General features: G+C 60.1%; 1 protein-coding gene across 8 annotated transcripts; it reads left to right on the top strand.

The window, feature by feature from the left end:
- Positions 1-1266: 1266 nt before the first annotated feature.
- ARHGEF19 (Rho guanine nucleotide exchange factor 19) lies at positions 1267-18162 on the top strand. Of its 8 annotated transcripts, none has more exons than XM_043908906.1 (17): positions 1267-1501; positions 1842-2046; positions 8291-8734; positions 9134-9421; positions 9560-9668; positions 9771-9847; positions 10151-10413; positions 11012-11172; positions 11287-11439; positions 11632-11761; positions 11903-11977; positions 12149-12238; positions 12396-12556; positions 14726-14884; positions 15173-15312; positions 17085-17189; positions 17580-18162. In XM_043908906.1, the coding sequence occupies exons 3-17, from the start codon at positions 8320-8322 to the stop codon at positions 17735-17737; spliced, it is 2484 nt and encodes an 827-aa protein (XP_043764841.1). In that variant the 5' UTR covers positions 1267-1501; positions 1842-2046; positions 8291-8319; the 3' UTR covers positions 17738-18162. The 8 variants fall into 8 exon arrangements, with proteins under 8 accessions (XP_043764841.1, XP_043764838.1, XP_043764845.1 ...); XM_043908903.1 differs by having other exon boundaries at positions 1842-2161; XM_043908907.1 differs by having other exon boundaries at positions 1268-1501; positions 1842-2161; positions 15188-15312.
- Positions 18163-18261: the final 99 nt, after the last annotated feature.

The following is an 18261-nucleotide window of genomic DNA, read 5'->3' as shown; positions in this document are numbered from 1 at the left end:
TCCAGCAAACAAGGACTTGAGCCCTGGCACCACCATTCACAACTGGGGGAGCCCTGGGCAAGGTCTCTGAGTCTCCATGTCCTCATCTGTAAAGTGGGAATGACCGTGGTGCCTAGCTCCAAGGGACTGGGAGCATAGAAATGGCTTCATCTGTCCCAGGAAGCTGAAGGCCTGGCAGCAGAAGAGACAGCTGGTGGGGCTTGGGGACATCCAGATGGATCAGGCAGGAGTAGGGGTGTTGGAAGGAGGACTCTGAGCTCATCCACGGCAGGGGCCTCTTTGAGGAACACCTGGAAACGGACATGTGGTGCAGCAGGGACCCTTGGTGGGGGGCTGACCCAGCAGGGGCGGTGATGCCGGTCTGACACTCCCCACCCCCCAGTGCTGCAGTTTGGATTCATCACCATATTCGTCACCTGCTCCCCTGTTTGCTCTGCTGAGCAGCTTAGTGAAGATCTGACCGGATGCCCACTAGTTCCTACTGGTGGCTGGTGACTGAGCAGACTCAGGACACCGGGATCTGGACGCTCCTACTGGAAACCATGGCCCACCCTTCCACCATCGTGAACGTGAGGGGAGGGGGGCGGTGAAGATCAGAGACTGGGAGCAGGCTTGAGAACAGGGAAATGGGGGCTGAGGCTAGAATTCGGGGCGAGAGATTGGGAAATAGGGGCAGAGGGCTAGCGCCCTTGGGCACAGGCTAATCCTGCCCGCGAGAGTGGAACCAGACCCATTTGGGCCCGGAAAGGCGGGAGGGCCTTCCTGCCTGGAGCCCCTGCAGTTTTCTTCACCGCCTTCCCCTCGGACGTCCTGCCACGTCTCTCGTATCGGTAGGAACACCGCAGCCGACTGCGCGGCTCTGTCAGCTTCACGCGGGAGCCCGCACCTCCGGCTTACCTCACCCGGGGCAACCGCGAGTCCCGCGGGTGGGAGAGGCGGCCGGGAGGGGCGGAGCACAGAGGGGCCGGGGCCCTGGGGCGGGGCGGGTCCGCCGGGAGGGCTCGGAGCGCGGAGCGGGGAGGGGCGGAGGGCGGGGCCCGCGGGGAGGGGCGGAGCGGGGAGGGGCGGGGCCCGGAGTCTGGGGACTCTCCGGCCCGGCCTGGGAGCGGGGTGGAGGGGGCGGGGCCCGCGGGGAGGGGAGGGGCTCAGAGGGGCGGGGCCCCTGGAGGGGCGTGGTCATGGTTCTATGGGGCCTCTGGTCCGGCCTGGGGGCGGGGCAGTGAGCTTGTGGGCGGGGCGGGGCGGGGCCTAACTGGGAGCGCAGGAAGCTGAGTCCGGGGGGCGGACTAGAGGGCAGAGCCGGCTGAGGGTACTGCTAACCTGGCAGGGCCAGCCTCCAGGGTGGGGAGGGTGGAAGTGCCGATCGTGGGGCCGAGGGCCTCGCGGGACCGCGCGCCCTTCGCAGCCCAGGTACAAGGGCTTTTGCGACGCGAAGAGGAATCTCACCCTCGTCTGCGGGAAGCCGCTGGCTGTGCGTCTGGTCTTCATCATCGCCTTCGAGGTAAGCTAAGCCCTCTGGGCGCTGGCCAGACCAGAGTCCCAGTTAAGGCTGTGCAGCCGACTGGCAGTAAATGGGGTATATTATAGAACAGGATCTACTTCATGGGGTCGCTATGAAGACCGAGTGGTAAGCACGCCCCCAACACAGCAGGTGCTCTATGCATTAATTAATGTCATGACTAATACTAGTACCTCTTGGCCACAGTCCTGGAACTCCTAGCTTTGCTCAAGATCCTCTTTCTCTAGCTCTGATTCTAACAGGTTCTTAGTGTAGGAGTTCGAACTGTACCTCTGTGTCTTTGGGCAAATGACAACCTCTTTATGCTTTGGCTTTTTTACAGGTGAAACAGAAGTAATTTACTCACTCCCTAGAGTTGTGAGGATTAATTGAATGAATACCCGGAACCCCTCAGAATAGTGCCTTGCAGCACCGACTCAATGGACATGAGTTTGAGCAAACTCCGGGAGTTGGTGGAAGCCTGGCGTGCTGGGCCGCAAAGAGTGGGACACGACTGAGCGACTGAACAACGAAGTGCCTTGCACTTAGTAAGCACTTGGTAGAGTAAGATCGCTAAAGCCATCGTTCTCTTTCACCGCTCCCTTCTCCCCAGCCCCTCATCCCTGGCTCGTGCTCGACCTGCCAGCCGCCCTGGCTACCTAGGTAAGGCGCGACCTGGCCAAGCAGGCTCTGGCGAACAACGCGGAGGCGCTGCTTGGGTCAGTGCGGCCTGCGGGACCTGGCCCCGCCCCTGACCACGCCCCTCTGCCCACCCAAGGCCCAAGGTCAGGGTTCTGGCCCCGCCCCCTAGTTTGGCCCAGAGGGAGGATTGGCCGCTGGCTCGCTCATCTCCGCCGGGCCCCGCCCATCACCCAACCCGCCTGCGCCGCGCCCCTCCTTTTGTGTCAAGTCCACCAGAGCCCCTTCTGCTCTGGAGTGTCCTCCGCTTCGGCCTGACACATCCTTGCTTTCTGTCCGCTGCAGCAGGAGGCGCTGTCCCTGGAGCACAGGACGCAGGGTCCAGAGAAGCGAGACTTCCTTTCCAGGACCCTAATTCCCCCAGGATCCTCCCTCCTTTGGGGAGCCTCTGCTTCCAGCTAGGAGTCAAGGCTACGGTACCTTGGCCAGCGGCCCCAAGGTCGGCCCAGGAGTTGGGGTGAGAGGGCTAGGGTTCTCTGAAAACCCTTAGCCCTACATTGCCTCCCTCTGCATGTTCCCAGTCTCCTGCCCCTTGAGCAACGCTGACAATAAATCTCTCTACGCCCCACAGTGCCACCTCTCCACCCACTCTGTGCAGTGTCTCCTCATTACCTCCTGATGTTCTGGGTGCCAAGGCGGATATGAAGGAGTGAAGGGACCTAACCTCTCCAACTGAATGGTTACCAGTTGGGAAGGGAGAACTCATAGGATCTGGGAGTGGACTTCAAAAGGCCCTGTGCTCATCAGGGCCTTTAGTACGTCAATAATAAAAAAAAGGTTTAGTTAGGTCAGCTGAGACACCTCCCAGTGGACTTTCACACACTTTCCACCAGACCCTCCCCAAAGTCTGGAGAGGCAGTGCCAGGCAGTTGTTGAGGGCACGGATTGGTAGTGGAGTCACAGACCTGGGTTTGAACATTAATTCTGACTTTTATTTGCTGTGTGACCTTTGGCAAGTGTAATTTCATCATCTGTAAGATAGGGACTTTATAGAGCTGATGAGAGATTTAAATGGGATAATGTACTTAACCTGTGCAAGTCTCATGTCCTCAACTTGTAAGTGGGAGCAGTTACAGCATCTGTCTCATAGGGTTGTGGTGGAGATTAAATGAATATTTAGTGTGTGAAGTGCTCAGAACAGTGCCTGGCACATTAGTGTGTAATAAGAGTTACTAGCACAGGAGCACCAGTACTTGTACACACTCATATTAAACGAAGCGAAGTGAAGTGAAAGTCGCTCAGTCATGTCCCACCCTTTGTGACCCCATGGACTACACAGCCATAGACATCAGTGTTCCCTGTATAGATGCTGTGAAAAGTGAAAGTGCAAGTCACTCAGTCGTGTCCGACTCTTTGCGACTCATGGACTATACAGGCCATGGGATTCTCCAGGCCAGAATACTGGAGTGGGTAGCTGTTCCCTTCTCCAGGGGATCTTCCCAAACCAGAGATCCAACCCAGGTCTCCTGCATTGCAGTCAGAGTCTTTGCCAGCTGAGCAACCAGGGAAGCCCAAGAATACTGGAGTGGGCAGCCTATCACTTCTCCAGGGGATCTTCCCGACCCAGGAATCAGGTGAATTCTTTACCACCTGAGCTACCAGAAAACCCCGTTATAGATGCTGTCGCCTGGCTCAGCGAGGATCAACACCCTGCAGAGTCCTCAGGGTCCCTGACTAGTCCAAGGCTCATCATTCTCTGAGATGTTCCCCAGCCCCAAGAAGTCCCCTGAGCACGTCTCACACTTGGGAAGCCTCAGCAGAAGGGTGACCTGTCTCCTGGGAGGGAAAGCAGTGCCTCCCCCATCTTTAGGATGTCAGTCTGGGGTCCTTTCAGAGCCTCTCCTGGGCATAGGACTCCCATTGTTCCAGCCCACCTCTTGTACCTCAGACTGGCCAAACCGGTTCTGGGGAAGGGGGGCGGGGAGCAGGCACGTTGAGACAGCCGCCTGCCTGCTTGCGAGGTTCCCTCCACCCTCGCCTCCCCTCTCCCTGCCCCACACAATACCCAGGAGCTTGCCTCGCCTGGCTCAGGGGCCATGCTGACATCGCCCCCTGAGGACCTGGCTGCAACCCCAGAGCCCCCAGGGCAGCCTGGAGCCCGGGACCGTGCTGGAGGCTGGACGGAGCTCCCTGGTTGAGGTAGGGCCCCCTGGCTGCCAGCAGCCCCATCCTCCTCCCACCAGTCTTCCCTAGTAAGTCCTTTGTGCAGCCTCTCAGGCCTCTGATCCTGGCCCCCACACGCTTATGGCCTCTTGGGCTTCCACAGCCTGCGTGGCCTGAGTCTCCTTTCCAGCCATGACCTCCCACTTGGCTCCCTGCATTGAGAAGAAGAGGGGCCCTGCAGGGCCCTACTCCTCGGGCAGCAGGGCGAGGGGCACCTTGGAGGGGGCAGGGAAAAGCTGGGCATAGGAGGTCAGAGATGCTTTCTCCGGACCATACCAGTGTCTAGGGGCCCTCCCTGCCAGCCTTGAGGAGTGGGTCCACTGTCCATGTGATGAGTACCCCCTGGATGGGACTCTCTGTCGGCTTAAAAAAAAAAGCACAACCTGAGAGTTGTGAGTTAAGTTTTACTGGGGGCAATATGAGTACTGCAGCCCTGGGGACAGTTCCAGAGCTACTCTGCAGACGGGGACACTCAGGCCCAGGCCCAGGCTCGGCTCGTCTAAAGTCACACAGCTGGTCAGAGTCAGCGAGGGGCTGTGAGTGCTGGCAGGGGCTCGCCGCCATGGGCTCCCTTGCCCGGTGGGCACAGAGCACCCTGTGATCAGGTCGCGAGCAGGTAATGTCCCTGTTACCTGGGACCCGTCTCTTCCTGAGAGTTTTTTTGGATCTGGCAGAGATAAGCTGTAAGCACGCTAGCACTGAGGTTGAGTGGACCACATCCACGGAAGGCCACAGGCCTGGTGCCCTGGCTGGATAGTCACTCTCATTGTCCCTTGGCCTGGGCAGAGACGGAGGCTAACCCACCCCTGACCTCCTGCCCAAGGACCTGCCTCCAGCCTTGTCTCCTCCACAAAGCCTTGCACGTCTCCCTCCATTTACCCAGCCTCCTCCTCTGAGGCTTTAGTGGGGGGTGCTCCTTGGGATTCCCTGGTGGCCCAGTGGGTAGGACTCAGCGCTTCCACTGCAGGGGGCACAGGTTCGATCCATGGTTGGCGAACTAAGATCCCACATGCTGTGTAGTGTGGCCAAAAAAATTTTTTTTTAAATATGAGATGCTCCTGCCCCCAAGGTTCCATGTTTTGCTCATTTATCCCTGCAGCTGACATGGGGAGGGGGGTTCCTCTCAGCCCTCTAGGGGCTTCCAGAACCCAGGTGGAGAGACCTTCCCAGAATATGAGACAGCAGAAGCACACATGTGTTCCTGCACAGGCGTGCCAACAGAAGCAAGTGGGACTTCTGATTCCAGCAGGAAAAGAGACCTGTCCGGTGGGCAATGGTCCCATGTCTCCTGCCACATGCTCCTACAAAACAGGATGTGTCTTAACATCACTGCCTCAGTTTTCCTGTGTAATGGCCCAAGCCATCCTTGTGACTGGAGAAAGACTAAAAGTACTCAGAAGAATGACGATCAACTGCAAAGCTCCCAGTGTGTGCGAGGTGCTTTACATACATTATTCTTTTCTTTGGCCACACCATGCAACATGCAGGATCTTAGTTCCCAGGGAAGTCCCCTTGCATTATTCTTACGTTTTTAATCTTTATTTATTTTTGGCTGCATTGGGTCTTAGTTGCCGCGTGTGGCGTCTTCCTTTGCCGCCTGCGGGCTTCTCTCCAGCTGTGGCGAGTGAGGAGCAGGTAGGCGCTCTATGAGGCGCACGGGCTTTAGTCCCCCTTGCCCCAGGCCCGTGGGGTCTTAGTTCCCCAATCAGGGATCAGACTTGCATCTTCTGCAGTGGAGGGTGGACTCTTAACCCCTGCGGCACCAGGGAAGTCCTCTTAATTCTCCTATCAGCATTTTGAAGCTTGACTATGCTGTTCCCCAGACGAGGAAACAGACAGACTTGCTGCCTGTGGGGAGGGCCTGAGAAGTACGTGGTCCTCAGGAGCAGCCCCACCCTGTGCTCAGGAGGGGCCCGGGCACAGACCAGCGGCCCCCGATGGTCCTTCCCCTTCTTCCCTCCCCCGCCCCCCCGCACCCAGGCTCACTGACACTGTCACTGTTGCTTTCATGCCAAAGCTTTCTCCCTCTCTCTGTGTATTGGACCCCTGGGTATTTCAATCAGGACAGTTTGCTATCACTTCCTTCAGGACGCCTTCCAGGGATGCCCGGGTCGAGGTGAGCCCAGCCCTCTGCTGGCAGCTCCTCTGGGCTGGTTCTTTGCAACCTGGATTGCCACTGTTTTTGTTTTGGCTTCCCCGTGAGACTGGCAATCCCACAGGGCACGAAGCATTTGCCCACCCGTCTCCTCTGGTTTTCCTGGGCTTCACATCTGTCTCTGAGAATCTGGTCTGTCTGAAACGCTCAGTGTCTCTGTCTCTCCGTCTCCATCTCTGGGCCCCTGAATGTCTCAGCATCTGTGGTTTTCCGGTCTGGAGTGCTCTGGGGTCTCGGTTTCTGGGTCGCTCTCTAAAGCATCCCCGTCCTCCAGCCTCAGCCCCTTGGTCTCTCCGGCTCTGTTTCCTGAGTCTCCCGGCCCTGCCAGGCGGGCGCTGCCCCTTTGGCCTGAGCGGGCCTCTGGGCAGGGGGGTGTCCTTGCTGCCCAGCCTGCCCACAGCGAGGCCAGGCCCCGGGAGGCCCCCGCCCAGCCTGCTGCCTATTCCCTCCCTCCCTACCCGCCTGCCTCACCACAGGGCTTGATGAATCAAACTCTTTGTCTGGGTGGGATCTCCCCAAGCCAGCTGGGCAGAGAGAGGGCTTCCCCTGCCGGAGCAGCCAAACACCATCCGCGGCGGGCCTTGGTGGAGAGGTGAGGGGATGCAGTGAGAGGGGCCGGGGGCCAGGGCTGGGGACTCAGACCCGCTGACTGGTAGGCCTGTCCTGAGGCTCCGGCAGCCTCACTGGGGATGACTTCCTGCCCGAGAGGACCCACTCAGCTTGTCCTGTTCCTGGGGCTGGGAGATGGGGTCCCCTCTCTCACCCCAGGCTGGGGGGCTGGGGCTCTTCCCTTCTCCTGGGAGGGCCCAGCCTGTCCTGGGTGGTGGCCCGCCTGCCAATCTGTGACCCTCCCAGCCAGCTTGGCATGGGTGTGGGCACCACTCAGTACTGAAGCCTGCAACTCTGGGCACAGGGGGGGAGGTTGGGTAACACCAACCAGGACTTCTGTGCCTGTGTGTTTGTATTTGCATCATGGTGTTTTGAGTGTGAATGGAACAGGAATGTGAGAAAACTTGAGCAGATATGTAAATATCTGATGGCTCAGCGTGTGTTTGTGAAAGTGAGTGAATATATGTACTTGTATAAAAAAAGTGTGTGTGAATGTGTGAACCTGTGAATTTGAAATGTTGGAGTGTATCTGTGAAAGTACGTATGTCAGTGTCTGCAGCTGGAAGAAAATACGTGGATGTACATGGAACAGACGTGGGTCTGTGTGACAGTGTATGTGTCTGTATGTCTGATCACATGTCAGAGAGTTAGGAAATGTACAAGGTGCTTAAAGGCACAGACTCAGAGCTAGACTGCCTGGGTTTGAATCCGGGCCCCACTGTTTACCAGATAACCTGTCTGCCTCACTTTCCTCACCTATAAAGTGGGGCTAATGACAGTATCAGATCAGGGGACTTCCCTGGTGGTCCAGTGGTCAAGAATCTGCCATCCAACGCAGGGAACTTGGGTTCGATCTCTGGTCAGGGAACTAAGATCCCTCATGCTGTGTGTCAACTTGAACCTACGAACCACAACTAAAAGAAAAAAAAAAAAAAGCATCAACTCTGGGTTGTTGGGGCTTCAGAGGATTAAATGAACTCCTATGTGTAAAGTACTTGACCTGTCATTAAGTAAGTGCCAAGTAAGCATTAGCTATTACTATATGGTCAAGTGTGTGAGTATGCTTGTACAGATGTGTGTACATGAGACTTCGTCTGGGCCTCCAGGACATGGTGCTTACTGGCCACTGCTGTCCTGTGCCTTGCTCTGATGCCTTCTCCCCGCAGGCCCTGGTGGGTGGCGGAGCAAAGGAGGAATGGACTGTGGGCCACCTGCTGCCCTCCAGCCCCATCTGGCTGGGCCGCCTGGCACTGCCCACCACCCAGTGGCCGTGTGCCAGCAGGAGAGCCTGTCCTTCGCGGAGCTGCCCATCCTGCAGCCTCCAGGCCCTGTGTGTCTGGACCTCTTCCCTGTGGCTCCAGAGGAGCTGCAGGCACCTGGCAGCCGCTGGTCTCTGGGGACCCCTGCTCCCCTCCAGGGGCTGCTATGGCCACCGCCCCCAGGAGGCGCAGACCCCGAGCTCTCCACCAGCGGGGGAATGCGGCCCAGCAGGGCTGGCAGCTGGCCACACTGTCCTAGTGCCCAGCCCCCAGCCCTGGAGGGACCCTGGAGTCCCCAGCACCCACAGCCACAGCGCCGGGCCAGCCACGGCTCAGAGAAGAAGTCAGCCTGTGAGTCACTCCGGGGGAGGGCGTGGTGGCGGGGGGAGGATAGGGGAGAGGTGGGGTGGCTCTTTTGGGACCAGTAAGCCCCCAGATTCCCCGAACAGGCAGGACAAGTGGTAGATTTTAGGGATAAGGGAGTCGGGGCTCAGAGGAGGCAGGTAACTTGTCTGGGGACACGCAGTGAGCAGGTGTCCTGGGCTTCCTGGCCTTCTGCCCACAGCAGTCAGGTACTTTGCTTTCTCCCCACCCCTCTGGCTGATCGCATCACTCTGGGAAAAGATCCTGGCAAAAACATTGGCCTTTCTCTCGGGCACATCCCTCTGATGCCCAGGGTCACATGGCAGTGGCAGGGAGGGGAGACCCCCCTGGATGCCAGCCTGTGCTCTCTCACCCCACCCCTGTCAGGGCGCAAGATGCGGGTGTACCAGAGAGAAGAGGCCCTTGGTGGCCCCGAGGACCACGCTGTCTTCCTGGAGCCGAGTCAGGCCGCGGAGCAGGCGCTGAGCGCAGAGGAGCCCCGGCCCGCCGGGTTGCCTGGACCGGCTCGTGGGGGCCTCGAGGGGCCTGAGCGGAGGCGCTTCTCGGCCTCTGAGCTGATGACCCGCTTGCACTCTTCCCTGCGCTTGGGGCGGAATTCAGCAGCCAGGGCACTGATTCCAGGGACAGGGTCAGGCCCCGGAGCCGCCCTAGAAGGTACCAGCTCGCCCCGAGGCCCTAACAGCAGCGCAAGAGGCAGATGAGGGGCGGGATCACTGGACCCCTGAGATGCGTGTGGGGCCCCCGTGCCCAGCACCGCTCTTGGGGGTCTCCCTCAGCTCTGCCCCTCTGCAGGGAAAGCGCCTGGAAGAGACTCGCGCAGTGTAGAGATGAGGGTGGACACCACGGCGACGCCAGCTCCTGTTGACCTGAGCCGGGTCCCCGACAACTGGCCGGAGCCCAGGTATCAACTCTCACTCCAGGCTCGGGTTCGAGGCGGGGAGGGGCGGGGCTCGGGTTCGAGGCGGGGAGGGGCGGTGACTGGCCCTGACGATCCGTTTCCCAGGCTGGATGCGCGGGAGGAGCCGGCGCCAGGGCCCCGGAGCGCCAGCGAGCGGCGCCAGTCCCGGTTCCTGCTTAACTGTACGTGGGGGGGTGGGGGTGGGGGGTTCGCCGAGGGAGGGGCTGGGAGCTTGGGGTACCGAGAAACCGGGATCTGGGGGGCTGAGAGGTCGGGCTTCTGTGGGAGGGAGAGACCGGGACCATGAGTGGCCAGCACAGGGGCAGCATTCAGGAGGTGCCCAAGGTTCGCGGGATGAGTGGGCGAGTGACCCGAGTCACCAGTTCCGCTCCTCTAACCGTCGGGAAGGCTGGTTAGGCGAGGCGGGCCGCGGGGACCAGGGCAGGGGGCCGGCGGGCGCCCCACGGCCTCCGCTCTCCGTCCAGCCGTCCTCTACCAGGAATATAGCGACGTGGCCAGCGCCCGCGAGCTGCGGCGGCAGCAGCGCGAGGAGGAGGGCGCGGCGGACGAGGCGGAGGGCGCGGAGGAGGGCCCGGGGCCGCCGCGCGCCGACCTCTCCCCGAGCAGCTCGTTCCGGGCGCAGCGCGCCGCGCGGGGCTCCACCTTCTCGCTGTGGCAGGACATTCCCGACGTGCGCGGCAGCGGCGTCTTGGCCACGTTGAGCCTGCGCGACTGCAAACTGCAGGAGGTGCGTCGGGGCTGGGCTGGGGGCGCGGGAGGGGCCGCGGGACCCCGAGTTGGGGGACGCGGGATCCGGGCCACCTGGGTACCCGGCCGACGGGCTGCAAACTGCAGGAGGTGCGCCCGGGCCCGGGGTGGGGGGGAGGTGGGGGCGGGAGGTGGGCCTGGGGCCCCGTGGCGGGGTCAGCGGGAAAAGGCCTAAGGTGCGGCGGGACCAGGGAAAGGGTCCTAGAGCGAGACCCCTGAAAGCGGGGCCTGGGAGGGAGGAGAGGCGCAGAGGGTGAAACGCAGGGTGCACGCGGGCCCAGCAGGCCCTAGAGCAGGAACCCGGTCGGCGGGAGGGCGCACGAGAATGGGCTTGGCGGGTAGATCGGAGCCGGCCGGATGCGCGCGGTGTGCGAACTTGGGCGCAGCTGGGTCGGAGCCGCAGTAGCAGCAGGAGGCTGTCTGTGAAGCCAACCTGGGGCTAGATCCCGAGGGGCCTGGAGAAGGGAAGGGGACCGGGGCTGCACTGAATCTAAGGAGGCGGTATCCAGGGCTCGGGGTGCGCTTGGTGGGCGAAGCGAGTGCATTCAGGGTTCAGCCCTGCATCCGCCCTCACTCAGGCCAAGTTTGAGCTGATCACGTCCGAGGCCTCATACATCCACAGTCTGTCGGTGGCCGTGGGCCACTTCTTAGGCTCGGCCGAGCTGAGTGAGTGCCTGGGGACACAGGACAAGCAGTGGCTGTTCTCCAAACTGCCCGAGGTCAAGAGCACCAGCGAGAGGTGAGGCAGTGGCCCAGCCTCCGGGGGAGTCAGGCAGCCAGGCTGCAGCTGGCTGGGCTCCCGCCTCTGGGGTCTCCTCCTGGCCCCGGCCCTGACCCCTGGCTGCCCTTTCAGGTTCCTGCAGGACCTGGAGCAGCGGCTGGAGGCGGATGTCCTCCGCTTCAGCGTGTGCGACGTGGTCCTGCAGCACTGTCCGGCCTTCCGGCGCGTCTACCTGCCCTATGTCACCAACCAGGCCTATCAGGAGCGCACCTACCAGCGCCTGCTGTAGGCGGGGCTCTGAAGGGGGCGGGGCTGAGGAGGGCTGACCTGGGAGGGGCTGGGCGCCTGCCCTGGCTCTGACCAGGAGGAGGCCAGACCTGCCGAGGCCCCGGAAGGACCAGAGGGGCAGCTGGAGGCGGGGATCCCGCGTTCGGGGCCCCCTGTCATTGCAGACCCTCTCCCGCCCCCACTGTCCAGCCTGGAGAACCCCAAGTTCCCTGGCATCCTGGCTCGCCTGGAGGAGTCTCCTGTGTGCCAGCGGCTGCCCCTCACCTCCTTCCTCATCCTGCCGTTTCAGAGGATCACCCGCCTCAAGATGTTGGTGGAGGTACCTGAGGGCACGAGGCTGTGGGAAGGGCTGCGTAGTGGGGGAGACCCCTTTATTGCCACAGCCCCTCTGGGCGCCCAGGGCTGGGCAGGGTCCCTGGGAGAGGCCACACTGCCTCACTGCACTGACTCTACCTTCCAGAACATCCTGAAGCGGACAGCGCAGGGCTCTGAAGATGAAGACATGGCCACCAAGGCCTTCAATGCCCTCAAGGAGGTGAGCTCGGTAGGGAGGAGGTGTCTGGCTCCCAGGGGCCTCCCCGGAACCCCTGTGTGTCTCCAAAGGAGCCTCAGTCTTCACAGCCCCTGGTCTCCAAGTGGGAGCCTGAGGCTGGGCTGGGGGAGTCAGGGCTGGGGGTGCTGCGGGTGACCCCCACAGTCTCCGCAGCTGGTGCAAGAGTGCAATGCCAGTGTGCAGACCATGAAGAGGACAGAGGAGCTCATCCATCTGAGCAAGAAGATCCACTTTGAGGGCAAGGTATCCGCCCTCAGCCGGGGGGCTGGGGCACCCGGAGGGGCAGCCCTGTCGCCTCCTCCCTGGGGGCTGTGGGCCAGTTCATCACTGTCCAGCCCTCCCACCCCCTGCCCTCTGCCCTCTGCCCCTGGCCTGACCCCTGTCTCCTCCATCCTCTCAGATCTTCCCGCTGATCTCTCAGGCCCGCTGGCTGGTTCGGCACGGGGAGCTGGTGGAGCTGGCACCCCTGCCCGCGGTGCCCCCTGCCAAGCTGAAGCTGTCCAGCAAGGCGGTCTACCTGCACCTCTTCAATGACTGCCTGCTGCTCTCCCGGCGGAAGGAGTGAGTCGGGGCAGGATGGGGGTGGTGGTGGTGAGCGTGGAGCTCCCTTCTTCTGCATCCGCAGGCTCACAACAAGTCCACCTGCCAGGCTGTGCTGCTGGGGCACCCTAAAGCTGAGAGGCTCCCCCAGGAAAGGCAGAGCCAGGGTACGTCCATCTTCTGGACCTGAGAATCAAGGGCTGGACTGTGTGCCGAGAACTTTGAAGCTGCTCTGAGCTTAAACCAATTGGAAGGAAGAGATACGCTCAGTCGTGCCCAACTCTTTGGGACCCCATGGACTGTAGCCCACCAGGCTCCTCCGTCCATGGGATTCTCCTGGCAAGAATACTGGAGTGGGTTGCCATTTCCTTCTCCAGGGGTTCTTCCCGACCCAGGACTAGAACCTGGGTCTCCTGCACTGCAGGCAGATTTTTTACCAACTAGGCTATGAGGGACGCCAATTGGAACAGAGACTAAAAGCACATCCGCCCCTGAGCCATAGTGATAATAACGAACATCTGAGCACCTTTTCTGTGCCAGGCATGCTATGTGGATTTTCCCCTTTAATCCTGAGTGTCTTCCTGGAAGGTAGCCTCTCCTGTTATTCTCCAGATCATGGAGCTAGTGAATGCAGGAACCAGGAGGAGGTCACGTATGTCTGATGCTAGATCCCAGGCTCATAACTACTGCACTGCCCTGTTTCCATCTGTCAAATAGAGGCTACCGTGTAGGGAGATGCACTGTGATAATAACACATGGGGAGGTTAGCACACAGCCTGGCATATACTGAATACTCATTCAGCATTAGCTGTGATTATTGTAAGTCTGGGAGACTTCCTGAAGTAAGCCTTAAGGATGGAGGGGATGGCGGATGGATGTCTTATGCCATGGAAAGAGAAAGAGTTCAGTTCTGATTTATTTATTCACTCAGTGAAGCATCATTGAATCCTTATTCTGTACTGGGTCCTCCAAAGGATGTTGGGAACTTAGAGATGAATGAGATTTGTTCTCTGCTCACAGGAAGTCTCACACCAGTGAAAATAAATCCTAATAATCACCGGTTCAGAGTTTTGATGGAAGGGTTAACTGTACTGTAGTATTCCCTGGTGTGGGATGAGAGTCAGTAAAACTTCATAGAGGAAGGAATGTTTGAACTGGGTTTTGAAGAATACATAGGAGTTTTCCAGGTAGAGGTGATTGGAGAAATATAGCCAAGTCACAGAAGGATGGAAGAGCAGAGTATGTCTGGAAGGTGATGAAGCCTAGTGTGGCTGAGTTTGTAGAAAGAAAGGGCAAGAAAGGGAAGTTGGTGTGTTGAAAGCCATGGCAGAAAGGTTGGACTTTCTGAGAGCAGCGGGAAGCGTGGAGAGTTAAGCAGAGGAGGGACTTTACTCCGGCCAGTTTGGAGAACGGGCTGGAAGGCAGAGAACAGAAGCTCCTGTAACTGCCCAGATGAGAGCAGAGGCTCCAGAATTAGTGGTGGGTGTAGGGGTAAGTGAGTTCTGGGGGCAGCAAGGAGACCGACGAATAGGACACAGCTGCTGGCCGGGTGTGGGGGCGGGGGAGGAAAGAGGTGAGCAGAAGGCCTGAGTGTCCTCGGGGGATTCGCTGGCGTCTTTCGCTGGAACGGGGACCTGCGGAGGGACCTGGTCTGGAGTGAAGATGCTGGTTTTGTCCAGATCGGCCGACATGAAGGAACTATGGAACACCCTCTGTCTACCCACCTGTCCACCTTTCTTAGAAGGGTTTATCAGACCCAAACAGCGGGCCTGGCAGAGTCAGGTGCTGTGATGCGGCAGCAAGTGAGACAGAGTCCACGTCCTATATGGTTGAGAGGCAGACGCAAAGCGGTCTGCAGGTCTCAGTGGGGAAGCTGCCCAGGCGGCGCTATGGAACAGAGGCTCCAGGAAGAGGTTCAGAGAAAGTGGAAAGTGTGCCTGGGGCAGGGACTGTCTGCATCACCTCCCGCGTCTGTCAGTGAGCCAGGGAGACCAGGGGCAGGGACTGTCTGCGTCACGTTCCACCTGAGCCAGGGAGATTGCAGCCCCCATTCTGCTGACTGCCCTGTGCAGCCTCGCTTTCTTGAGGAGGGTCCTGGGGACAGACGACGCCTTCTCTTCTCTTCCCATCAGCAGTCACCTCGTCCCGAGGGTGGGGCCAGGCTGACCTCACACCCCCGCCCCGTTCTAGGCTGGGGAAGTTCGCCGTCTTCGTCCACGCGAAGATGGCAGAGCTACAGGTGAAGGACCTGAGCCTCAAGCTGCAGGGCATCCCCGGCCACGTGTTCCTCCTTCAGCTCCTCCACGGGCAGCGCACGAAGCACCAGTTCCTGCTAAGGGCCCGGACGGAGTGAGTGGGCCTGGGCTTGGGGAGCAGACCCCCCCAGACAGGGGCGAAGCCTTCCTCTCTGGCTCAGGATGGCAGCCTAAGGCTGGAGCTGGCAGAGCTGGCATCCGGGGGGTCCTGGACCTGTTCTGTGCTCATCCTCAGAGCTGGGTGGGCACTGGCTTGGGTGGGCCTTGGGGTGGAGATGGCCTGACTCGGGTCCCACGTCTGCACATCATACCCTGTCCTCCCAGCCCTGGTTTCTCCACCGTGGCCCCGGGAGACTGCAGTTCTCATGTTGGGACAATTCAGCCTTCCTCTCCCCAGGAGTGAGAAGCAGCGATGGATCTCGGCCCTGTGCCCCTCCAGCCCCCAGGAGGACAAGGAGGTCATCAGCGAGGGGGAAGGTAGCAGCCTGTCCCCCACCACGAGGGCCACGTTCCCGGGGCTGGGTACCGCATCACACCCCTCTTCCCCCCGGCTCTGGGCGCCATGTTGCCTGCGGGGCTGGCAGGGAGCGGGGTCAGCCGGCATAGGGGCAGGGGGTGGATCTGCGAGACCCTGGAGGACGGGCTGGCTTGACGTAGACTGGCTTCCATGTGCAGTCAGTACCCTGGAGAGGACACAGCCTTGCCCATCCTCCCATGCTGTCCCCTCAGAAGCCCCTTTTACGAGTTAGAAAACAGATTTGCAGAGGTCAAGTGGCTTGTCCGGGTTCAGCAGTCAGCAGCTGAGCTGGGACTGGAATCGGGCCTTTCTGTGGCTCTGCGTCAGTTGCAGAGAGGACAGGAGCAGAGTGGCCGGCAGCGGGCGGGGGTGTGGCAGGCCGAGGGGTCTGCCCTGCTGATCCAGAGGCTTCTCTGGGCATGATATGAGGCCGGTGAGGCAGGGTGCAGCCCGACTAGAGGACACCCTGGTGTGGTGGGAGCCAGGTAGTTGTGCAGGGTTTTTGAGCAGGGGTGTTAGGGTTGAGCCAACGAAAGGGAAGGTAAGCAGCACGTTTCCACCCAGTACTTTCCACGCGCTGGGGTGCCGAGGGCTTTGCACATGCCTTTATTTTCTGCCTGCAATGACGGAGACCCAGTTCGATCGCTGGCTCGGGGAGATCACCTGGAAAAGGGAACGGCTACTGGTCACAACAACGCCCTTGGGTAGATTCATTCTCTGTATCTGAGAACACTGAGGCCCAGGGCTGTTCGGTAACTTGCCCAAGGTCAGTAAGCGGGGCTTCAAGCCTGGTCTGACTCCAAGGCCTGTGGTTTTCCCGACACTCCCAGTCCACCTAGTGTGGTAGAAGGGGCTGAGACAGGACCGGAGTTGATTCTCTGACCAGCGCTAGAGGTCCTGTTTGGGCCGGAGGGTGAACTTGCCCCTCTGAGGAGGTGGTCAGGGAAGGCTGCTGAAGGACGGGGAGGGGCAGTCACGGTGGTATCTAGGAAGAGCACTCTTGGAAGGGGAAACAGCCGTGCAAGGGCCCTGAGGCGGGAGGGAGCTTAGAGTGTTTGGGGACCAGCAGGGTGATAAATGTGCGGCTGAGCTTCTTGACCGAGGAGGAAGGGGAAGATGAGGCTGGTGAGGCAGTGAGCAAGGGGCAAGGCCATACTGTGCAAGGCTTTGGAGGCTGTGGGAGGACTTTTGTTCTCAGAGGAGGGCTATAAGCCTGGAGGGTTATAAGTGGGAGTGATGTTTGAGTCTCAGCTGAGGAGGATGGATGGAGGGAGCATCAGAGCGGCGTGAAAGGACAGACAGAGGGTGCATGTGTGCTCAGTCGTGTCTGACTCTGCGACCCCACAGGCTATAGCCCGCCAGGCTCCTCTGTCCATGGAATTCTTCAGGCGAGAATACTGGAGTGGGTTGCGATTGCCTCCTCCAGGGGATCTTCCCCGCCCAGGGATCAAAGCCAGGTCTCTTTCATCTCCTGCCTCGGCAGGTGGAGTCTTTACCACGATGCCATACAAAGGGGCCCTTACTATTTTGTAGAGACAGTTAGACCAGGAGGTCAGGAGCAAAACATTGAATTGAGCCGGGAAGCCCAGGGCACAGAAATAGTAATCGAAGCTCGGAGGGACTGGACTCACTTAGAACTTGTGTTTCGGGTCAGAGAGGAGAGTGGCTAGGGTGGACAGGGGAAGAGCTGCAATCGCCACTCTTTCTTTCTTCCCTCCCTGCCGTTCTCTCCTCCTCCTCCCCCTGGGGGCTCCCTCACTGCCCCCCGGGCTCTCAGACCACCCCCAGGTCCAGTGTGTCAGAACGTACAAGGCGTCGCAGCCAGACGAGCTGACCTTGGAGAAGACGGACATCCTGGCCGTGAGGATGCGGACCAGTGACGGTGAGGGGGCCCTCCTGGAGAGGCCTCTTGGTGGGGGCTTTTTGGGCAGGAGGGAGCTAGACAGCTAAGCTTCATAGGAAAAAGTGACATCAGTGTTGATCCACCATAGCATGCAAGAATCAAATTAGACAAGAAGATGAACTTCCTGCTTGCAAAGGTGTAGGGTTGAGAGTAACCGATGGGGGAGAGGTGGGGAAATCCCTCCTCAGAGAGCGTCGGGAACAACAGATCAGAAGTCCACCTACCAGTCTGCTAGAGGCGTGCCCCTTCCTGCCCCCGGAAGATGCTGAGATGGTGTCCTCTCAGCCCTGGGGTGCAGACGGGGCTTGCGTTAGGGCCCAGGTGTTCTTTGGATGTCACTGACGCTGCCCCCGGCCCATGTGCCCTTAGGCTGGCTGGAAGGGGTGCGCCTGGCAGATGGCGAAAAGGGCTGGGTGCCCCAGGCCTATGTGGAGGAGATCAGCAGCCTCAGTGCCCGCCTCCGGAACCTCTGGGAAAATAAGCGGGTCACAAGTGCCACCAGCAAGCTGGGGGGCCCCTCCGTGTGACGGCGGCCGTGACCCAGGACAGCAGCCCCACGCCGGCGCCTGGACAGGTCTGCAGGGGACCTGCGGTGTCCCCATGCCCCACCTGCTGCCACTGGGGCTTCTGTTCTGATGCCTGGCTTCGAGGGTGCAGGCTGGACGCAGGTGGGGGTTGCCTCTGAAGAGTCTCCCCTGTCCTCCTACTCCTCGAGTCCACAGTTCAGGGACGAGGGTCGTTTATCCCTCTGGCTCGTGCCCTCTGGGACTTGGCCTCTCCCTTTCCTGCCCTCCACCCTGCCCGAGTCTTGGTCCCTCTGGCAGGGACCTGACTAGCAGTGGCTCTGGGCGCTGGGACCTATCTGTGTAGACAGATCTGGAGTCTCTGGTCTGAGCCTGCGTGGGCCCCGGTTGCTGTGACTCACCTGTAAATAAATTGCCCTAATGCCTTTGCTTGGAGTCTGTGAGCCTTATGGTACCCCTTGTGCCCCAGCCCCATTTCCAAGCTAGAGAAGGAGGGTTGGGCCTCTCTCATTGTCCAGGGTTAAGGA

This window comes from Cervus elaphus, chromosome 8 (genome assembly GCF_910594005.1).
Source record: "Cervus elaphus chromosome 8, mCerEla1.1, whole genome shotgun sequence".
In the NCBI taxonomy this organism is placed as follows: domain Eukaryota; kingdom Metazoa; phylum Chordata; class Mammalia; order Artiodactyla; family Cervidae; genus Cervus; species Cervus elaphus.
Note: the sequence above shows the minus strand (reverse complement) of the source record. Positions and strands in the feature narration are given on the sequence as shown.